The following is a 24,481-nucleotide window of genomic DNA, read 5'->3' as shown; positions in this document are numbered from 1 at the left end:
GAAATAAGGGGGAAGAGACGACTTGAAAAATACATACATTTTGGATACCATTAGTTTATTATAAAAGACATGGAAATTATTTACAGGATGAGAGATTTCAGTGGAATGGGCAGCTTCACATGATACCATTTCAATAATAATTTATTTCGGTCTGCATATTTTCTGAGAATGTCACCCTCTCTAAAAAATAATCCTCGTCATCTAGACCTACTCTAGTGCCTCCATATTCTGAGAGAAGAACTTTACCTCCAACTTTGACGCTAAATGCTTGTTATCTCTCCACCTTTCCCTTTAGAGCCCAGTCCAACAGCTACTACTGTTGCTTGCAATACTTTTTCTTGAGAGTTTTGCAGAAGCATAATGCCTCCATTAGTTGCAGTTCTGGCTGTACTCCTTTCAACTAAAACTCGGTCAAAGGGGGAAGAAACTTTCTAAACGCCTGTCCTGCCATAACTTCAGCCGCTACAGTTGGTCTTCTGCGCTTGAGCCACCACCACCGCCACAAGAGCAGCTGTATTATTCACCTGTCTACTCCACATGAATTTCTCGATGTACATTTTTTTTTTAAAGGCATGGGAAGGGAAAGTGGGGACGGGACGTACAAAGGAAAGAAAGAATACGAGGGAGGGAGGGTGGGAACTTTACAGATCAAGAATGCCTAAAACTCTTAACTTACTAATTTTGGGGCTGAACGTAAAGGCTGATGTTCTCCCTAGAAAAGTTCTTACCCTTCTCTCTGTTCTCCCTTTCTTGAACAATTATACTACAGGTACCAGAGGCAACACCAGCTTCAAACCCATTTGCAGATTCCCTCTCACAGAGACCTTCTTGAGATTCTTCAGCAATGCTATCAACTTCAATGGTTATGTCACTCTCACTTTTTATACTTCGAGACTCATCTTGACTGAGAGTAAGTGGTGAAGCTACTGAAAAGTGATGCTGTACAACAGGAGGTAGGGCAGGTGGAATAGAAACAAGAGAGTTAGACTCAGAGTTTTCAACTACTACATCTTCAATACTGGTCTTATCCTTCTCATCCAAATCATCCAAGTCTACTTCATGGCAAACCAAGGTCTCAGGCCCAATGAGAGGCATTGCATCCTCTTCTTCTTTTAGTGGAGTATTTACAGTTTCTTCAGCTGGACTGTCAAATTTTTCACTAGTCAATTCTTGACTGCGTTGGTTGGACTCTGCGATTAATGATGGCATTTCTTCATTTTCTACTTCAAAATGTTGTTCAAAATTTAAGTTTTTCATTCCCTCAGATGCAATACAGTCACTGGTCTTTTCTTGAGATACGCTGTTTGTCATTTCCATTCCATTCTCGATTCTTGTTTTTTTCTCTGGTGATGACTGTCCCAGTAATTTCCGTTTCAACTTTTTTTCTTTTGCACACTGGTCAATTTCATCTTCAGCAGTAGAGGAAAAATTTTTACTGTCTAGTGAAGAAAATTCTAGACTCTGAGCTTCTATATGAGATTCACTTCCTGCTTCATCCTGGCTAAATGATGAAATCTTTATAATTTCTAAAGAAAGATCTTTTGTCTTGCTTCGTCTTCCCTTTCCTTTAGGAGATTTTTCAGCCTCTTTCTTAACTTCTTCTCCTTGTTCCACTTTATTTCCAAAAATCTGTACTATTTGTTCATTCTCTCCAACTTCTAACTTCAGTGTTTCTAAAGGCTGCATTTGTGTCCTTTCGTTTTCTTTTAATATATGTGCAGCAATCTTTGGATTTTCTTCATCTAGTTTATCGTCATTCAAGTGTTCATTTTTTTCTAGTTCTTTAATATCAGGAGAAAGTTCTTCATTCATCAAATTCTTTTCTAAAAGGTCTTCTGTTTCACTATCAGATGAGCAAGAGTCTGCAAGAGGAAATATTACTGTATTACAAAGGTTTCTGTCTTAATTACCAATGTAATTTTAGAATAAAAATTCTACCACTCTAAATCATACACCACTGAATACTTCCCTGTAGAAATTCCTGATAAATCATACATTTGGGCCAAAAAATGGGAGGGGGTGGTAAGTTGCAAAATTAACTCCATGTAAAAACACATTACACTGAAAATATTACTATCTCAAGTCTATAAAAGAGCTAGTTTGGGCTATGAAAAAAATCTCAGAAATTGGGCTATGAAAAATCCTCAGAAAAAGCAAAGGACTAGTACTGAGATAGTAAGTTAATACATTAAGTGGTTTGATCTGAGGTCTAATAGATATTGATTAATAAACGTAATGGGCATTCTGTGTCTCTAGAAAGGAATATGACATTCTATTTTTAAAAATTCTGAAAAGAAGAGATGCACAAAATGAGCAGTTTGAATTCCCAAAGGTTTAAATATTCTTTTGATTTAAAGACATAAAAGTATAGGCAAGCTACCTTCTTGCAAAAGAACTCATTCTCTTTAAGTTAGAGAATTTTTTAAAATAATAAAGTAGGGCTGTGAGAATGTACAGGAACTGTAAAATATAAAAATTCTGCCCACATGGTACTCCTATTGTAAAGAAGTCCAAAAAGGCAAACTCAAATAGACAAGCTTCATTTGGTGGACATCTTGCATTTGTGTGTTATGATAAGCTTCCAGTAGATGGCAGTGATGAGGAGGGAGCAAGCCCTTTTCTAATTTACACACAAACACCACACGGACGAAAGGTAGTCCTAGTTCAGAATAGCTTTTTTCTTGAAGGGAGGAAAAAGTTTTGATGAGACAAGGATTTAACATTGTAAATTTCATGGGGAAACATACAGAAAGGTGAGAAAAAAGTTAAAAGCAAAATAAAGTATGTTCACCTATACTCATCACAAAACATGCCTATACCACGTTAGTTTGTGCGCTTTGAACACCTTGGTGTCAGCTTTGTTGAAATATCCTGCGTGAACAGCACTGAATTGTAGGAGACACTGGTGCATGCTCTGAAGGACAGTGCAGCACACAGTAGGATGCATGACTTGTCAACCCATCTTCTTTCAAAATAGAATACTCCTACAATACTGACGACAAAAGTATTCCAGTTAAAGTAAGACATCACTCAGTTGTAAGTAAACATGAGAGACTAAAATATTTATCTCAGGGGCGCCTGGGTGGCTCAGTCGGTTAAGCGTCCGACTTCGGCTCAGGTCATGATCTCACGGTCCGAGGGTTCGAGCCCCGCGTCAGGCTCTGTGCTGACAGCTCAGAGCCTGGAGCCTGTTTCAGATTCTGTGTCTCCCTCTCTCTCTGACCCTCCCTCCCCCATTCATGCTCTGTCTCTCTCTGTCTCAAAAATAAATAAACGTTAAAAAAAAATTTTTTTTAATAAAATATTTATCTCAAATCAAGTTTTGTAGTTTAAATTATATGAGATTAAAAACTTAGATGACTTTCTATGAATCTCTCACACAAGCAAAGTTTTATTGTATTATTGATTTTTTAAAAAAATCAACGATCCTCAAAATTAGCACCTTCCATTCCATTTGACAGAGGTGAGCTGTCTGGCATACTGCTGCGAGCACTTCTGGTACCTGATTTTCCTTCACTGTTTGGAGTCTTAGACAAACCATATGGCATGTTTGATGAAAGGGTAGATTTTAAAGGAGGTCGTCCTCGTTTTGACTTCTGCCTCTCCTCATCCCTCTTTTCATCCTTTTCACTGTCTTCTTTATTCTGGGTAACAGCAACAAAACGTATGAGAAGGGCCAATGCCTTAGAAAAAAATGAACATTCTACCGACATTCTACTTCTCCAAGGAAAACCATAACTCAAAAAAGGTTATATATTTTATATGTCAACTCTTAGTTCGTGCTTATAGAAAAACCAAAAACAAGTGGTTTTCTAACATAGTTATAATTATATGAATAAGATAGTCTATGGTTTGTAACACCGCAGTCCCACGGTGAAGGCCAGAGTCCATGCATTAGAGAACTGAACAACTACTCAGCACCCCTCCTTGTTCATTACTATTCCCTGAGGACAAGAAAGAGACCTGCCATCAAACAGACAAAACCTTAGGTGAATTTCTACAGCACAGGCTGAAAACTGAGGGTAGGGATGTTGAGTACAACTAGCCAGCAGATATGTGTTTTAGCTTTATCTAGTACTAGCTTTCAAGACAGTTGTCTGCAAAAAAAATCCTAAAATCTGACAACCCTGAGTCTGCATCCCACAAGAGTGGTGAGTTCCATCCTCTCTTGAGGAATGTGTTCTCTTTTTTGTCACCATCAATCCTGTTTTACCCTTTTACTATAGAGCCCCTATAGACATTTGAGTTTGAAGCCTGTCTCCTAGGGAGTCCCTGGTTTTTATCTTTCCCTAAACAATATGGTAATGTGTTTACATTTTTTACTTTTTAGCTTCTGGGTTACCAGAGAGAAAATCACAATTACCTTAAAGAAATCAAGATGATTATTACAATGAGAAAACAAGATTTATAAAACACAGTATAATATAAATAATACCTATACTTATCATAAAGGATATGACTCTATATACATACTTTTGCTTTTTTCTTCTGTTTTTTCTTTGGTCCACCTTTGTCCAAAGGCCAGATTATCCTGTCAGCCTTCACCCATTCATCATACCTTAAAACAGAGAAAAAAATAAAACTTCACAGTAATACCTTATTTGAAATGTATGCACCAAATGAAACAGCAGTGAGGAAACTAAAGAGTTCAGTTCTACTGTTGGCAGAAACATGAAGAGCACAGGGGCTGGTGTATTGGTAACAAGTACCAGCCTGTACGAGGTGCGTTGTAAACCTGCCACCACCAGGACAAGGCAAGAAAATTTCTTAGGGTAAATGAGCAAGAAAAACCTATGCAGATTCAAGACTGTTTAAACGGCTTTTATTTTCTGTACTGAGCTTTTGTTTCCCAGATCTGAGCTTAACAGAGTAAGTTGATGTTACACTGGCATTCATTCTATTGACCAAATAATGAATGCAGAGATAAGTGAGGTGAATTCACATTTGTAATATGATCAGTTCCAGGTTTATTTATGAAGTCCTTTTCAGCTCTCTTTTCCTCCCAGAACTCTATAGCTGCTAGTATTTTTTTTTTCTTTTGATGTTTATTTTTGAGAGAGGGAGAGACAGAGTGTGAACAGGGGAGGGGCAGAGAGAGAGAGACACACAGAATCTGAAGCAGGCTCCAGGCTCTGAGCTGTCAGCACAGAGCCCGATGTGGGGCTCGAACTCATGAACTGTGAGAGCATGACCTGAGCCAAAGTTGGATGCTTAACCGACTGAGCCACCCAGGCGTCCCACATAGCTGCTAATATTTCTTTTTTTTTTTTTTTAACGTTTATTCATTTCTCAGAGACAGAGACAGAGCATGAGCGGGGAAGGGACAGAGAGAGAGGGAGACACAGAATCTGAAGCAGGCTCCAGGCTCTGAGCTGTCAGCACAGAGCCCGATGCGGAGCTTGAACTCACAAACTGCGAGATCATGACCTGAGCCAAAGTCGGATGCTCAACCAACTGAGCCACCCAGGCGCCCCTATAGTTGCTAATATTTCTAATAAAATTTTATTCTGAACTGTTACCTCTAAGACTCTGAAAAATTTTAGAGATCTTTCATTTTTTTATTAAAAATGTTTCTAAAATGATTGTTTTTGAGAGAGACAGAGCACAAGCAGGGGAGGGGCAGAAAGAGAGGGAGATATAGAATCCAAAGCAGGCTCCAGGCTCTGAGCTGTCAGCACAGAGCCCAATGCAGGGCTCAAACTCACGAGCTGTGAGATCACGACCTGAGCCAAAGTCAGACGCTTAACCCACTGAGCCACCCAGATGCCCCAAGATCTTTCATTTCCTTTAAGTTTTTATTCTGCTTAGCTCAAATTGAAAACTCCTCATTTCCCTTATACCTTCTTCCAAAATATTGACATCACTTTTAAATTTCAACACAGTCCACATTACTAATCAGGGCAAATAAGAAACTAAACTTTCTACAACTAAATGCCAGTTCTTACACTATGTAAATATATAGGTATTTATAGAGCTTAATCAAAATCTAAAATGTGAACACTCAGGCAAAAAACACTACAGGCAGTCCTTACTTTGAACTGCACCATGTTAATGGAAACCATACCCTCACTTTGTAACCTAGTTACCACCGAGCCGTGCGAAGGAAGGACACAGTTCCAATATCCACATATCGGTTGACATAAGACCGTGACTTACCTACACTATGGTTTGGAAAAACGATTTCCTCTTGGACTAACCCAATATATTCATTTTACCCGGCTTTATTCTTACCGTATTTCATAATAATCACTCACTTGGACATTTACTGAGGGCCTACTAGCATGCCAGGCACTGTCTGAGAATACAGCGTACACTGTAGAGAGTAGTAAGAAGAAGACCCTTGCTGTCATGCAGCTTGCAGTCTGGTGTAAAAGGCAGACATACAGTAAAATCGAGGACAGTCTACTAAATGCAATAAGAGGGTTATTTATGTATCTGGTCCAAAGCACAAAGGAGTAACTGCCCAGTTTCAAACTTTTACGGGACCTATCACACAACTAAGAAGCACAGGTCTGATTTAGAGTACACCTCTGATTTAGAGGCCACATGGCCTGGTCACCACAGTATGTCATGCGGGTACTCCAGTATTAATACTGCCAACCAAGGGTGGTCCCAGAATCTCTCAACTACAGACCAGCACTCCCCTCACAATTGCACATGCTACCCTGTTTTAGAAACCCAACTGGATTCTCTAGGAGCTACAGTGGCTCTGTTTCCATCAGCAGACCACAATTATACTAGCTTTTAGGAGTACAGAAGGAGAATGAAAAACCACGAACCGTATCAGTAACCAGTTAGGTGACTAGTTGGGAAGATAACCAGTGAGGAAGAACGTGAGCATATAATAAAATGACTGTTGGGGCGCTGGGGTGGCTTAGTTGGTTAAGCATCTGACTTTGGCTTAGGTCACGATCTTGCGGTTTGTGAGTTCGAGCCCCACGTCAGGCTCTGTGTTGACAGCTCAGAGCCTGGAGCCTGCTTCGGATTCTGTGTCTCCCTCTCTCTCTGCCCCTCCCCTGCTCAGTCTCACTCTGTTTCTCAAAAATGAATAAATTTTTAAAAATAAGTAAAATGACTTGAGAAAAGTCATATAGTAAAATATTAAAAAGATGAGAGTGAAGGATAGGAAGGGGACTTTCTAGAAAGATGAGCAGACCCACACAGAGTAAGAGTGGATGGCTGGAACTGAATGGAAGCAGAGAAAAATCAAAGGCTATAATGTGCTACAACTGCAAGACAATGACTCAGAGCTGACAAGATAGTACCCCTCTCCCCGAATTCAATATGTGCATACAAAACAACAGATCTCTAAGATCACTAAAGAGTTTGCACAGAACTGGTGAATCATGTTGTATAACTGAAACTAATAGGACAATGTATGTCAACTATAAATATTGAATAATAAGCATGTTTTAAAAATTAAAGTTTGTGGGGCACCTGGGTGGCTCAGTAAAGCATCCGACTCTTGGTTTTGGAGCAGGTCATGATCTCTCAGTTCATTATTTCAAGCCTCGCATCGGGCTCCAGGCTACCAGTGCAGAGCCTGCTTGGGATTCTGTCTCTATCTCCCTTTCCCTCTGCCTCCCCCTGCTCGTGCTCATATGCTCTCTCGCTCTTTCTCTTCTCAAAATATATAAACAAACAAGTTTCTTTCTAGTGTTGGCACAAGTGTGAAGAACATAGGGACCAGTCTGAGAAATTTTAAAGTTTTATATGCTATTCATTAAACCCATACTTTTTTTTTTCCTTAAAGTTATTTGAGAGAGAGAATGTATGTTGGAAACAGACAAAGAGGGGGAGAGAGAATCCCAAGCAGGCTCCATGCCCAGTGCAGAGCCTGATGTGGGGCTTGATCCCATGATCATGAGATCATGACCTGAGCCTAAATCAAGATTCGGACGCTTAACCCAGGCACACCTAAACCCATATTCTTAAAATGATGCAAAATGAAAGAAACCTAACTCTCCCTCACTAAAGAAAACAGTCAACATTTATTGAGTACTTACTGTATGCCAGGCACTGTTCTAAGCACTTTGTATGTTAATACAGGTGTTAAGCACTATTTCTCACAACATTTTATAAAGCAGGTGCTTTATCTTACCCGATTTAGAGGTGAGGGAATTGACACATAACAGCACATTTCTAGTATGTAAGGAAACCTTGAAGCACTCTGGCTCCAAGCAAATACAGGGCAAGCAGAGATATTAAACGCATAAGGCTTTCCAAAGGGGAAAGAGAAGAGTAGAGGAACTGGCCTGGTACTATCAGCTACAGAGCTGATCTGGACTCAAAGCTACATGCAGTTGTTCTCCTGTTGAACATCAACAGTTTCACAGAACATCAACATCAGATAAGTCTATCCCATGACCATGACAGATCAAGACAAAAACAAGACCACTTCATAATAGTATCTAAACATAGGATAAAAAGGAATATTATCCAACCCACAAAAATGACCAACATCCTTTTATCTTGAGTGACTAACTGCTGCTTCTTTATCAATTACAACACTAACCTTGGTCTAGTCTTCTCTTCTTCTAGATAAGATTTATTAAGAAAACCAATCACACAATTATCACCACTTCTTGACCACATCCAATCTACAGCAAAACCCACTTCCTTAAACCCTCCCTAAAATCATCTAACAAGCTCAAATCTGAGTCCTAACATTTTTAAATTAATCAACTTAGAATTATAATACTTGATACAAGCTTGATTTATTTTTATTTTTAAATTTTATTTATTTATTTTAACATTTATTCATTTTTGAGAGAGAGAAAGAGACAGAGTCTGAGTGGAGGAGGGGCAGAGAGAGAGGGAGACACGGAATCCGAAGCAGGCTCCAGGCTCTGAGTTGTTAACACACAGCTCGACACAGAACTCCAACCCATGAACTGTGAGATCATGACCTAAGCCGAAGTCAAGACACTTAACTGACTGAGCCACCCCGGTGCCCCGATATGAGCATGATTTTGAATAAATGTAACAGACAAACCACCTGCACCATTGGGAGCTGCAGGCCTGCCTCCCTGCCCATGGTCTGCAGGATGTTTCCATAAAATCCTGGGCTACTGCTGTTTCCAGAGGCGGAGCCTTGGACTTTCATGAATTCATCTAACACTCTCTTGATGAATGCCCCATGGTATCCCTTACTGTGTTCTCCCTCACTGCAAATGAGCAATAAATCCAACCTGTTCAACTACACATAGGATCTTGGTGACCCTTGCCTGAAGTACTGACACAGCTAGTAAAGCACTGGAGATGTTAAAAGTCTTGGAAAATTCAGATAAAAGGTATGCTTTGTAACCATTTGTTTTATATATACCATTTTCTTTGGTTCTTCACAACATTAATCTTTTTGAACCATGGAAATAAATTTCAATAGTAAGAAAATACGTTTTCTGCTTACCTGACATTCCATCCATAGTAATGTACCAAGTATAAAACTTCTCCATCATCAATTTCAGTGCTTTTAATACTAGCTTCATAGATTTTCTGCGTTTTTCCTCGACCATATTTTACTTTCACTTTGGTTCCTGTTAGGCAGGGTTCCATGTCTTCCTCATCTTCCTCCCCATCAGAGTCACATTTGCTTTCAGTTTCTTCCCTGCAGCAAGTTATAACATTGATAATGCTACTAATAATTTAATGGAGAACTAATATATGCTAAAAGAATTCAACATGTAGAATAGTTAAAACCTAAGTATTACCTTAATAGCATGTCAGTGGAGGAGGAGAAGAAGGAGGAGAAGGAGAAGATTTTTATGGACTACCTACTAAGGAATTTATTTATTACGTAACGGTGCACTGTACCACAAGTAAATCCATATTTCTTAAAGGCCAATCAATAATCACAGTTGATGATGTAGTCAAATTAATCAGTTTTGATAAAGAGCCATGTGCTTTGAAAAAGTCTTTAGGATTCATATTCAAGTGCCACCTTTTTATGTGAAAATTATCTAAAGATAGTTTCTAACTTCCTGCAACTAAATTGTCTTGAATCTACTTTACTACCACTCTGCTCAATTTAGAATGGTCTTTAGCATAACTGTTTTATTTTAGTGGGCAGAATAATGAACAAGGGCTATCTACCTCAGTAACCATATCTTTTAAACTAGTTTATATTTTAAAGGTTTTCCTACCGTAACAAAGAAACAACAGATATTTGAATATTAGGTCACTTGTTGAAACTGTGGGATAGCACCAGGAGAACAAAGCTTTGTGTATCTCATACTGATTTCTGTTGTGTTTTTACTCCTCTCCCACCAGCTTTTGTTTAAAATAATCAGGTATAAAAGAGATTGACATAGGGAGGTCTGACAATATTTCAGTATTTTTTATAAACAAAACATTTTGTATTAACCCTCCAAGGATTTAGAAGAGATCTACACCAAAGATCATCCTAATATCATGAGTGGTAAATGTTTCTTTCAGAGGAGGCATTATGCTCTAATAAACGTGGGGCATTTATCTGGGGAGCACTAGGGGAATCGACATGAAGAAGCTTTGACAACCTCATTTGCCCTGGGAAATGTTTTATCTCGAAGGACACATTCAATATTATAGTCTGATTAGGTAATGTCAAAATATTAAGAAACTACTCAAAACAGAAATGTCTACAGATAAAAAAATCTCCCGTTTCCATGATTCCTGTTATAGAATGAGAATACGAACTATGTTTGTCTATATATTCAATCTTTATTTAATAGAAGGGCATATTTTTTTTCATATTCAAGTCTGAAATTTTCTCTGAAACAATTACTTATTCTATTTACATAGCAACTATAAAGGCTTTTAAAACCACATATTACATATATATAGATATATATATACACATCTATATATATACATATATACACATATATACATATATATACATGTATTACATGTTTTATGTATTAAATACATATTACACATATTTTGATGCTTATTTTTAATAAAACTTCAAACTATAATTAGCCCTGATTTAAGTGGTTCACTTTTGCTTAAATTTATTGTCCAAATATTTGAAATTCTGCACTGACATCATTATATTCAACTCCAATTTTCTCCTCCCAGTTTTCCTAATCCTATTTTGATACAGAACTTTCTTTATTCACTCATCTAATTCACATGTAATTGTGATAGCTCTTGTACCTATTTGGACTGAATCATAAAATCACCTCTCCCACTCACCAATCATTCCTATTTTTACAAGTATTTTCTCAATGGTTAATTTTTAGATGGGTGTCAGCCACTAGTTGGATGCAGCAGGCTACTTTTTCCCAATTTTACTTAAACGTCTAGAAAATTTGTCATCATATAATGTAGTAATCAAAAAGTAACTATGGAGAAGAGCTCATGTTACAAGAACGTGTGTTATGCTGTTGTTGCTGAATTAAGATTCATTTTTTAGTAGCATATAAAAATTAGTAAATCCATTTGACAACACAGAAATGGCCAACTAAACACAGTCGGACATTAATTTGCTCTAGCTGGACTGCCTAATCTTTGGTAATGTTTAAGTCAGTTCAGTCCATACATGTATAATACATGGAAAAAAAATACCAACACTCAACAGCAAACAGAATGGACATTAAAAAACTGAAATTTATTGGTGTGATGTGGGGCAAGAATGTATTTTCCAAACTAGCATCAGGGGTGCATGCCACTTATTCTAATACAATAACTTGAAAAGAAAAATGTCTTAGATAAAGCTAACACACAGAAACATCTGCTAGTACTGTGCACCCATGTGTTTGTTAGCTTTCCCACATTGTACCTTTTTTAAAATGGAATTTTTGCTGTCGCTGTTTCCTCTTGTCCACTTCCTCCATTTTTCTCCAGCTCCCTTCCCTGCTGTCAACTGCAGGACCTTTCTTTTGACTGGGTGGCGCAGCCTTCTGTGAGGCCACTGTTTAGGGCACAAGTGCTATTAAAATGGTGCGACCAGTATATTCTCCAATTCCGAAAGGCGATACACATCATCTTCACAATGTGTCTCACCTTCACTAGACAAGAGGAACGGAAGTCCCAATAAGAAAACATTCCCTCAAACCTGAATCTCTAAGCAGGATCAGAGCGCTGCTGTACCCCAGACAGGTGCTTCTGGAGAACAAATATAAGATAATGTACCTCTCTTGGCTTTTTTCTTCCTCTTCATCTGAGTCTTTATCAGAATCCTCCTGCTTTTTAATTTTCTTCTCCTTTTGCTTTGGTGTATTTTTTCTCCCCAGCAGTAACTCGTTTTCTTTTCTCTCCACGGTTTCATAGTCCTCAACTACATCTTTATTCTCTGTATCATTGTCTTTCAATTTGTCTTCTGTCTTGTCTTCTTCAATTTCCTTTTTAATAGAATTTGCATCTCGAGCTATTCTCCTTCGTCCCTAGAAGGGGTAAAAGCTTTAAAATAGCTATCACTACAAATGGGGGAAAAGGCAGAAAATGTTTCTTTTTCGTAAAGCTTCACAGCAATGACTAGTCTTCTCTCAGGCTTGAGACATAACAATGACAGCCCATCAATTCCTGGGCACTTTTCCTTTCAACCCATATAAATTACTTAATTATGTCCATGTCTACTATGATCCTTGGCTACATACTACATTAGAAGTAAAAATCTCTTCCTTTGTTCACATTATTTTATCTCACTTTTGTATTTCTTGACTACAATAAAATTTTAATTGAATCAGAGTTGACATGTTAATTTCAGGTGTATAACACAGTCAATTGACAATTATATACATTATGCAGTGCTCACCATGGTTAAGTATAATCACCACTGGTCACCAGACAGTTATCCCAATAGTACTGAATATATCCCTTATGCTGTACTTTTCATTCCTGTGACTTATAACTCCAAGTTTGCACCTCTGAATCCCCTATACTTACTTAGCCCATCCGCCCACTCCCTCCCTCTGGCAAACACTAGTTTATTCTCTGTATTCATCAGTCTGTTTCTCTTTTTTCGCTTATTCTTTTTTCTTTTTGAGATTCTACTTGTAAGTGAAATCATATGGGATTTGTCTTTGTCAGACTTATTTCACTTAGCATGTTTTATCCCACTTGCAATATTTCTTGGCTACAATGAATGTTCTAAAATAATTAACTAAACATCAATGATACAGGTTAATAATAGTACTTTTAAAAGATTAACCAGCAAAAAAAAAAAAAAATATTATGGACTCTTAAAGCTCTGTGGTCTCTAATTCCACCATTTTTAAGATAAAATTTACATTATCACTCTATTTCTGTGTGACTACATTTTAAAAGGATTGAATTACATCAATGGCCAACAAGTGAGGGGATTTCTTTGAATGAGTATCTAGAGAGCTCACTAGGCCGGTAGGAACTTGTCTTCCCCCAGAAGCTTTCATCTAGCCTCTTGCATGCTCGACTGACCATGAAACTGGTGAGCCGTTTTATTCTGTCCTAAGTTCTCCGTCAAGTCCACTTCTACACACTGACAGAGTTCCCCTCTACTTGGAATAAAGTGAGGACAGAAAAGGGGCCAACTTAGCACTAGAAAACATTATAATTATATCTCAGTATAATACATTTTCCCTAGTTCCTATGTGTTATTTAAACTTCAAAGTTAGAAAATAAGTTTATTTTTTTTTATCACAAAGAACTAAAGGGTAGGTTCCATGAAGACAAGGACTCTCTTATTCACTTCTATATCCTATGGACATAGCAGGTGTTCTTTATTTTTTTAAGTAAATTTTTATTTAGTTTTATCTTTTATTTTTATGAAGTTTAGCAGGGGAGGGGCAGCAAGAGAAGGCAGGCTGTGCACTGCCAGCACAGAACCCAGCACGGGGTCGAACTCAGGAAATTGTGAGATTGTGACCTGAGCTGAAACCAAGAATCAAACGCCTAACCATCTGAGCCACCCAGGCGCCCCAGCATATGTTCTTTAAATACTTGTAGGTAAATGAATGAAAAGAACTGTTCTCTATCAAACTTCAGGCCTGTATACCTGTGTTTCAGAAGTCCCATTTTAATTTTTAATTTTGATTAATTTATTTAAATAGTTTTTAAATAATTTTTTTAAGTTTATTTATTTTGAGAGAGAGAACAGAAGCAGGGGAGGAGCAGAGAGAGAGGGAGAGACAGAATCCCAAGAGGCTCAGGGCTGCCAGTGCAGAGCCTGACATGGGGCTTAAACTCACGAGTCATGAGATCATGACCTGAGCTGAAATCAAGAGTCAGATGCTTAAGTGACTGAGCCACCCAGGCCCCCATTTATTTATTTTGAGAGAGAAAGAGAGCACACACGTGAGCAGGGGGAAGAGCAGAGAGAGAGAATCCCATGCAGGCTCTGTGCTGTCAACACAGAGCCCAATGAGAGGCTTGACCCCACCAGTCATGAGATCATGACCTGAGCCAAAATCAAGACTCAGACACTTAACCAATTGGGTCACCCAGGTGCCCCTATTTATTTATTTAAGTAATCTCTGCCCCCAGTGTGGGGCTTGAACACAGGACCCTGAGATCAAGAGTCACATGCTCTTCCCAGTGAGCCAGCCAGCTGCCCCAGAAATCCCATTTTTAGAAGTTTGCTGCTCATTCATTCAGACAAACGAGGAATTTTTATAAGCATATTTATTACAGCATTTTGTAATCATAAAAAATTGGAGAAAATCTTAAGGAAGGTAAATTTATGGAATATCCATAATATGCAGTACTCTACAGGTATTTTACATAAGATGAGAAACATCTTTATGTAACATCTTTTTATGTTCAGTTTTAAATAAAACTTAAAAAAAAAGATGAGGAACATCTTTATGTAATGACAAGAAAGTATGTCCAAAATACATATAATGGGAGTTATTATTCAGTCTTAAAAAGGAAGGAAATTGTGACACATACACAGATTCAACCTGCAAGACATTATACTGAGTGAAATAAGCCAGGCACAAAAGGACAAATACCGTATGATTCCACTTATATGAAGTACCCAGAATAGTCAAATCAGAGACAGAAAGTAGAATGGCTGTTGCCACAAGCTGGGGGAGAGAGGAATGGGAAGTTACTGTTTAATGATGAGTTTCAGTTTTGCAAGATGAAAAAAGTATTGGAGATGGACGGTGGTGATGACTGCACGACATGTGAATGTAGTTAATGCCACTGAACCATACACTTAGAAGTGGCTAAGATGATAAATTATATGTGTACTTACCACAGTTTTTTACAATTAAAAAAAATGAAAAAGAAATCAAACAAACCAATTTGAATGTTTCATGAAATTCACTAGAAGATTCCATTTACTGGATGATGGTCAGAATAGACAGTTGTTTATTTTTTTAACGTTTGTTTATTTTTGAGAAAGAGAAAGAAAGTGCGAGTAGGGAAGGGGCAGAGAGAAGGAGACAGAGGATCCAAAGCAGGCTCTTGGTGACAGCAGACCCCGACGCAAGGCTCGAACTCATGAACCATGAGATCATGACCTGAGCTTCGGACACTTAACCAAATGAGCCACCAGGCGCCCCAAAATGGACAGTTTTAAAAAATGGTTTCTGAGCAACTAAAAGAGTTAAGAGGTGATTTCATCTCCTCTTTCATTAAATAGGATTTCACTGAAAAATAAGACATAATAGTAACTGAACTTCTTTGATAATGTGATAATTTTTTCTCCTAAAATTTAATAAATCCTATGTAGACATCATTTGGCAATGATCAAAATAATGGATGACAACTTCTGCAAAGGACTTAAATAATAATGGAGAAGAGCAGAGTTAGAAGATAAAAGCAGTGTGCACATGACTAGAAAATAAGATGAAGCATAATAAACTGCCACAAGAATTTTATGTGCAGTGTGCTGTGAGGTAACAGAGAATGAAAAGAACCCATCCAGTTGGAGGCACAGGAATTATAAGGAAGAGATTCATTCATTCAACAACTATTTAGTAAGTTCTTAATGTAGATGAAGTACTATTCTAGATGCCTGGGATCTGTCAATGAACAGAAAAAATACTAATCCCTGCCCTCATGGAGTGTGAATCCAGTGCAGAGTGGGGTAAAAGAAACAAATATAATAAAGAGAATATGAGTAAGTAAATTACAAGTAAAAGGAGCAACATTAGAGGGACTGCAAATGCCAAACAGACAAGGCAGATTACAATTTTAGATAAGGTGACCAGGATAGGCTTCAGTGAAGTGACTTTTTAAAAATTAAAAAAAAAATTTTCTCTAGAAAGTGAGTGAGAAGGACAGAGGGAGGAGAGAATCCCAAACGGACTCCATGCTCAGTGCAGAGCCCACTGTGGGACTCGATCCCACAACCCTGGGATCAAAACCCTGGCCAAAATCAAGAGTCAGACACTCAACCAACTGAGCCACTCAGCCACCCCGAGCGAGGTGACTTTTTAGCTAGACTTAAAGGAGGTGAATATTTGAGACTGACCCCAGATGAGAATGACTTAAACAGACATAAATAGAAAACAACAGGAGAAATGGTTTTTCAGGAAGAGTAACAGGCATATTTAGAAAAAAACAGGCAGGGGCGCCTGGGTGGCTCAGTCAGTTAGGCGTCTGACTTTGGCTCAGGTCATGATCTCACGTTCCGTGAGTTCAAGCCCCGAGTCGGGCTCTGTGCTGACAGCTGAGAGCCTGGAGCCTGCTTCAGATTCCATGTCTCCCTCTCTCTCTCTCTGCTCCTCGACTGCTCACACTCTCTGTCTCTCTCTCTAACAATAAAGATTAAAAACAAAACAAAAAAGAATTTTTTAAGGAAAAAAACAGCCAGGCTAGTCTGCCTAAAGCACAACTCAATACTAGAAAACAAACTAGGTTCACTGAAGTATTTTTGTGTATATCTTAAAATGTCCATAATGAAAAATTTTAAGTAATGTTTAAAATAAACCAGATAAGGGGCGCCTGGGTGGCGCAGTCGGTTAAGCGTCCGACTTCAGCCAGGTCACGATCTCGCGGCCCGTGAGTTCGAGCCCCGCATCGGGCTCTGGGCTGATGGCTCAGAGCCTGGAGCCTGTTTCCGATTCTGTGTCTCCCTCTCTCTCTGCCCCTCCCCCGTTCATGCTCTGTCTCTCTCTGTCCCAAAAATAAATAAACATTGAAAAAAAAAAAAAAATTTAAAATAAACCAGATAAAACTAATTGTTAACTACTTACCCTTGGAGATTTTAATTCTATTTCTTCTCTTTCACTTTCACTGTTTGAATCAATATTCTCCTCAGGTTCACTCTTCACTTCTACTAAAGGCATTTCTTGATCTACTTTTAGAGCCTCTTCCATTGATTCTTCTAACTCTTTTTTTTCCTCTTTTACTTTTGGTTCATGGTGGTGAACAGTTCTGAACTGAATATTTGCAGAACGGCAGTATTCCTCAAAACCATAGAGATACCTACACAAACAATATTTCATTTTAGGAAATCTTAGTCTTTACATTAACTTGAATACTATATTATTAAACATTTTATTTTTAAAAAGTAAAACTTAAGACTTTTTTTTAAAGTACTTTTTTTATGGTACTGACTTCTTGGTTTTATACAGGATTATAAACAGGAATATTGATTATACAATTTCTTCCTAAAAAATCTATGCTTGTGATAACTGAACATAGCTATCATAGTTTTGATATGAAAGTTGTTCACCACAGAAGATATAGCTCTAGAACAGCTATCATCATTTCAGACCGTCAACACTACCTGCATCCCTAACTCTGAAAAGGAAATTTAGGACAACATGAAAAATGGAGTAAAGCAGACTTGGTGCAATGAAATAATGTTCAATCCCAATCATCTATTAACCTGAACTTTTTTATACACTTTCTCTAACTTTAATGTTCTTTGATTGATGTGTTCTTGTTTAACTGTTAACAAATTAAATGGAAAATATTCCCTGTAATATGTATTCTTTGATGAATAAACTATACTACTTACTTTCTATAAGCAGTTTTTACATTGTAGGAAGCAGCTGAATTCAAAATAGGAATGCCAAGGTCCATATAAATTTGCTTCCATACAGCACCACTATCAATCTGGAAAATTAAGTTTTTATTTGTTAACATTTACAAAGGGAAATAATCTTTACACTAACATTCTATGTTCATTAAGAAAATGTGTTTATTACCTAAGTGCAGAACAGTACATTAGATGATTTAACTTTTTCATTACGTCCTTACTTACATTGTCACATCCACCTTGATGATAAACCAGTCTAAAGAGTTTGAAGAGATTGAGATCTTTATAGCCCAAAACAGGTGGTTTGTTGATTGGAGTACCTTTTTAATATCAGAAAGGAGAAATAAAATTTTTATTCAAATGGAAAATACTGTTACAAAGCTATCAATACAAAGCTTTCCAATTTCTCATTTCCCAAGTTTTATTAATCAGAAGCATCTATTTAAAGAACCTTTAATTATGTAAGACAACATAAAATATTCTCTATATTCTTTATGAAGTATTGTGATGCTCTTTAGATTCACTTCTATGACTAATAAGATCACCTCTCTCACAACTAATATAATCACCTGTCAGTGGACTGGGTACAAGTAAAACCTACAACTACAAGGTACAGCTAACAATGATGTTGGCTCAAGAGGCCTCTGTAAGAATATACACAATTTTACAGGTGTAATTTAGAGCATGGATCCATTTTCCCTGCTTTAACACAAATATTAAAACTGCTGGCAGTAATCTGAAGGATGATTTCTGAAAGCCACAGAGTATCTAGGACAAATTTGTCTCAGGATTTTCTAGGACTAATATAATGTCAAAAAGTAGAATTTATAAAGGCTGTATTTCTTTTAACTCTATTCGAAATCCTATTCTATTTACATAGGACTTGATCTCCTAATTTGTTTCTTTTTTTGAGATCAAGGATGAGGCTAGTTTATTACTGCAAACAGCATTAGGAATTAATGGATATGTAAATTAATATTATGACTGTTCACCTTCCATTAGTGAAATATTATTATAGTATTTTTTGGTTTTATAAGTCCCAAGTAGGCTAAATATAATTATATCCAAACTATTTTCGTATACATTTCTGCTCAAAATAGATAATGGTTGTTTTTATTTCAAATGCTTAATTATTTTCAACTGTAACTGATTCTTAGGCTTTACTTGAAATCCAAATCCACGATTCTAACAAAAATAATGCATAAACCTAGAATGTAAAACTGTAAAAGAAATGACTAAAAGAAATGACTGCTTTTTTTTTTTTAAGGAGGCTCCACAGGTTTTCAACACAAGGCTTGAACTCACGACCCTGAGAACAAGACCTGAGCTAAGATCAAGAGTCAGACACTTCACTGACTGAGCCACCCAGACGCCCCAGAAATTACTGCTTTTAAATAATGAGCATGAAATACCTCTGTCTTCCATAAACTTATAAAGCTGTTGGAGGAAGTTGTCCCTCTCTTCAGGATCAAGTTCTTCCTCAGGCTGTAAAGGTAAAATATATGAATGTATAGAATAATGAATAGAGCAAGATATATCATCTTCTTTTTTTGTTTGTTTTATGAACCCAGTGTAAACGGAACTTTGACGGAGCTGGAAAATATGAATTTCCTCCAAACTTTACAATGCCAGATTTTAAGTCATATTTTCATAGAGCTGATCTCATACAACTGTCAAGATACACCATCTCTACCTTTTACCCATCTATCACTCCAACCCTACCCCTGAATATAAGGACTAAGATGAGCCATGAGGAAAGGTTAGGAATTGGTTAAGAGTGTTTTCACCTCATTTGTTTTGTTTTTTTAAAAAAATCCACCAAAATACCATGTGGCCCACACAAATGTATTGACAGATGAGCACAATAATTGCAAACATATTTATTATTTTAAAATAACCCACATACAAACATTAAAATTTTGTTATTGTTGAATGACTATAAACCAGAGGTTGCAAAGTCACAACGTTGTTTGGATAGCACAACGGTTTAAAGAAATGCATATACAACTACATTTAAATGATATTTTGTCCCAGGCCCCGCAATCTCTTCTTGTATCACATAAGTCTGCATTTTCCATTTGCCCTCTTGCATGGCCTTTTAAATAAGACTTTGCAACCCTTGAAAATAAGAGAATGAAAATTACTTCTTAGGAAAGGAAACTAGATACATAACCACAAATTAGTTCCTGGGAATGGGAAAACAATGGAAATATTCATGTAAAAAAACCTACTTCTACAAATACCAATTTAAATTTTATTTTCTTACTAATTATATAAACCTATACAATGCTGAACTTGGCTCTAGTCAAATAGATTTTGATAAAATATCCCCTTTCCTGATAGACTACTTCTAAATAATATGTGGGAAAATTCTGATTTAAAATTTAGAAATACTATGGAAAAACAAACAAAACACTAATATCTTTAGCCCAAATTAAATTATTATAATTTAATTTCAGAATACTGTTTTTCTATGTTCTAAAAGAAAAATTTAGATTTTTGTCATTCAAAGCATATGTCTTTGCATATTCAAAGCAAAAGCAACTATCAGCCAATAAGTATTGAGCATTCACAGTCTACAGGTTCCTTAAAATGATGTATTAAGAATTTTAATCACTAATAATATAGCAGCCAGAATCAATACACATGTAGTTGATTAAAATATATAATTTTAAAAAACCATGAGGCAATCAAGGGGAAGAGAATAAAATCTTTTAGTACATTCATTCAGAATGAGCACGGGAGTACTTTCAGTTTGAACAAATATAAAGAAACGTTAAGTCAAAGTTGTAAGCCTCACCAACGAGCAACATATAGAATTAATCAGTACAGAATTAATAGGGGTCATTACTAAATGTTCAGACCAAAAGATGGCAGTTTTTTCCCCATGTGAATTTTAAAAGTCTTGCTTTTGCAAGGTTATTAGAACAACTCCCAATGAGTTAACTCAAGAAAGAAAGTAATTCAGCAGCCCAAGAATCATTGCAGTATTATTTTTAAGGACTTTGGTATAGGGGAAAAAAGTAACACCTTATGCCAGACTGCCTCTATGCTTTGCCTGTCCTTCATAATTGCAATATTCTCTCCTCAAACCAACACCTCATTTCCAGTATTTATGATCTGGCAGAATTCAAATAAGACCATTGTATCCAGTATATGTAAAAAGTATTTTTTCAAAAGGCACTGATTTGAAATCAAAATTTCTTCCAAAAACAAGTAAACAAAATGAGCCCATCAACTGCAAATTAGGTATTAAGGTTGTAGTAAACATTTCATAAATTATTACTAAGAATATAGTTTTAAGTATATAGATAAAATTTGGTGTTTTAAATACATTTGACTTAAAAGTTAGCAAGGGTGCCTGGGTGGCTCGGTCAGCAAAGCCTCCGACTCTTGATTTTGGCTCAGGTCATGATCTCAAGGTTTTGTGAGGTTGAGCCCTGAATCACGGAGCCAGCTTGAGAGTCTGTCCCTTTTATCTGCCCCTCCTCCATCATGCCAGTTCTCTCTCTCTCTCTCTCTCAACACCCCCAAAATAAATAAACATTAAAAAAAAAAGTGGATGCCCAAGAGTGTATTAAGTACCGTGAGAAATTATGGCCATAAAATTCTAAGGTCAGGTGCAGTTATCAGATGTGAAAAGAAGACTTATATAAATCAATAAAAAATTCTGCTTATAAATAAATACCTGCTTGAGAGGGAATTTACTTTCCATAAGAAAAGGATTAAGTTATAAACACAGTTTTTAAATTTACCTGATGGTCTTTGCAAAAATTAAAATTGCTTCATCTCTCATAACAAGTAATTCTTCACAATCTTTTTTTCAAATAGCTGTGTTGTCGGTCACCTTGGACTATAAACTGCATATGCTAGAAAATGCCTCCAGCTAGAAGAATCTGCCTCTATGGCTTTTGTATGGGGTCTCATGGTATGTTCTCTGTTCAAGGTATTTTTTTTTTAATGCAAAGCTTTTTTTTTTTTTTTTTTTTTTTTAGATTTACTTATTTAAGTAATCTTTGTGCCCAACATGGGGCTTGAACTCATGACCCTGAGATCAAGAGCTGCATGTTCTACTCACTGAGCCAGCCAGGTGCTCCTGGCACCTGGTATTTTCATACCTATAGCATCTCTCTCCTGGTCAATAACCAGAAGGTATTGCATTCTTCAAGGGTTTTAAAGTGGGAGGGAGAAGGTTGTAATAATGAGAGGGAATGTCCACTAGACTGCTGATAAGCCTTCTTCCCTTCAGTCAAGCATGTGAAGGGGAATTATGCACCCAGTAAAATGTCAGAATGGAGAACAGGGTTAAGGATATAGAAGAGGCACGATATAAGATCATAATTTCAAGAAATTTACAACTTTTGTTAGCATCGGTATATACTACCTAGTGTTACAAAAGGTAGTTGTGCATCTACCTATATATACTAGTAAATTATGAATTTTCTGACTTTAGAAACTTTATCTTCACATTCAATTCAGACACTTACTGATGGCTAACATGCAGGAGTCTGGGAGGGATATACAAAAGATGCTGTGATTAAAATGAGAGGAGGTAGTACTTTCTACTCTGACCCTCTGAGTCTAACAGAGGGTACAGCAATGTAAAACAAGCCAATGTGATATAATGGTAAAAATGCTGTAAAATACATAAAAGAATACAAGAAGGATGAGTGGTTGGTTCAGCTGGGGATGGTGTGATGGTGGTTCTATTAGGGAAAGCCTCAAAATGTGAACAGCAAATAGCATAAACAGCAAGCAGCATAAACATGAAGCTGGCAAAGGCAGGCTATGATTAAGAAAGGACTTTTTAATGATATGCTGGAGAATTGGAACATGAACCTGAGAGAGGTGAAGAGGAATTATATCAGATTTGTGTTCCTGCCAAGGGGTGCCTGAGTGGCTCAACAGTTAAGCAGCCGACTCTTGATTTCTGCTTGGGTCTCAGTCTGGCAGTTCATGAGATCGAGCCCTGCACCAGGCTTCACAATGGGCATGGAAGTCTACTTGGGATTCTCTCTCTCTCTCTCTCTCTCTCTCTCTCTCTCAAATTAAATAAACAAACAATAACTTAAATTAAATCAAATCAAATCAAAATAAAATAAAAGTTCTCTGTCAAGAATGAGTTTGATGGATTGGAAGGGAAAGGGAAGCTCTTTGATGATGGAAAGAAGACCCTCTACTCCAAAAGGAGAAAGAGAGATATAAAGGCTGAGACTCTTCTTAGTTGAAGGCTCAGTTATTCATGTTTGTAATCCTCCATGTCCCCCCACGTTGTAAGTGCTAGATAAATTCTGAGGTTAGAGACATACCTATTTTACTCACAATCTTATCACCAGGGACTGGCATTTAGCTTAAGTACTCTGTTATTATGTGAATGAAAACAATGTCTCTGAAAATGAACTCGGGAGATTTTCTTCAATTATTTCACATTAGCTGAGTTTCAGAGCTAGCATTACTGATAATATAAATGCAACAGGAGTCATATAAAATAAAAAATAACAGCCACTGAGGATGTTAAGTCACAGGTCGCTGTGGCACAATCCCTTATTAGCATTTACTTCATTCTGTCCCTATATACATTAATCAGAAAATGATTATTCACTCAGAAATGGCATGGATTCTAGTTAAAGATACACTGTCTTTTTAAAAATCTTTAAAATAAGATAATACCTTGTTTTTGCTGAGCTATTAACTGGGCTAAGCAACTCTCCAAAACACAAAAGTATACAGAAAGTGTCCAGATTGTCACAATATGTAGTAAAAGATGATGCATGTTACACAGATCCCCTCAAACCCATGAAACTTATACACAATTCTAAAGAGTAGGTCTGGGAAGTTTTTTATCACATAAGAAATTTGAGCCACAAAAGCTGACATTTTGAGAGTGCATAAGGGTGTGACTAAATTTGATTTTTGTAGTTTCCCTGTACTGCACTGTACGTGAAGTACACATCTTTTGTTGATGGGTATTCCATTGCTCATGAACCCCTACAGGCATCCTTAATAAACTATTAATGATTATACGACACAGTCTTCCTTTCTTAAAAAAAAATATTATATTCCAGTACACCATGCTTATTTTTCCATACCAAAATATACTGTTTTTGTGAATTAATGTTATTTTGGACAACAGCAGCTTCATAAACCTACATGCTGCTACCACAACCCCTCCCCGGTCCTCTTCACGGACACTCACTTCCCCCCCCCCACCCCCCCTCCCCCCCCCTCCCCCCGGCACTCCACCACTAGTCTTCTCAACCTTTCAGTTCTTACCACCCCTTGATCTTCCATCCCCCACCCCACCTACTCCAAAACAAAGAGGCTCAACTCGGGAGTATTCCACAGCAGGCAGATTCTGCTGGAGAAAAGGAGGTATTAAGACGGGGCCCTGAAAGCTCTACTCTGGGGAACTAAGTACTACAAGAAGCACACCGGAAGTGGCAACTCTGAAGCCACCTCTAGCTGGAGGACTGACGTGAAAGAATCAGTGATACCAGTAGCTGCTTAGGCTTTTACCGTATAAAGTTTTAAGTGTGAAATATATTGAATAGCCTCATTTGTTTTTAAAACAGTGCAGTAAATGCT

The 24,481-nt window shown here is 37.2% G+C and overlaps 1 protein-coding gene and 1 pseudogene across 2 annotated transcripts in view; both read right to left on the bottom strand.

The window, feature by feature from the left end:
- ARID4A (AT-rich interaction domain 4A) overlaps positions 1–24,481 on the bottom strand; it is a 64,430-nt gene that overhangs the window by 9,830 nt on the left and 30,119 nt on the right. The window contains exons 12-20 of one of the 2 annotated variants that reach the window (XM_030319205.1): positions 19,309–19,381; positions 18,122–18,216; positions 17,876–17,973; positions 17,106–17,337; positions 12,115–12,365; positions 9,410–9,607; positions 4,474–4,558; positions 3,443–3,644; positions 729–1,862 (exon numbers count right to left, since the gene is read on the bottom strand). In XM_030319205.1, coding sequence (XP_030175065.1) covers positions 729–1,862; positions 3,443–3,644; positions 4,474–4,558; positions 9,410–9,607; positions 12,115–12,365; positions 17,106–17,337; positions 17,876–17,973; positions 18,122–18,216; positions 19,309–19,381 — 2,368 coding nt within the window. The remainder of the gene's footprint in view (positions 1–728; positions 1,863–3,442; positions 3,645–4,473; positions 4,559–9,409; positions 9,608–12,114; positions 12,366–17,105; positions 17,338–17,875; positions 17,974–18,121; positions 18,217–19,308; positions 19,382–24,481) is intronic. The other variant, XM_030319206.1, reaches the window with a different exon arrangement.
- On the bottom strand, positions 5–721 carry LOC115516506 (annotated as a pseudogene).

This window comes from Lynx canadensis, chromosome B3 (assembly GCF_007474595.2).
Source record: "Lynx canadensis isolate LIC74 chromosome B3, mLynCan4.pri.v2, whole genome shotgun sequence".
NCBI classification, from domain to species: Eukaryota; Metazoa; Chordata; class Mammalia; order Carnivora; family Felidae; genus Lynx; species Lynx canadensis.
Note: the sequence above shows the minus strand (reverse complement) of the source record. Positions and strands in the feature narration are given on the sequence as shown.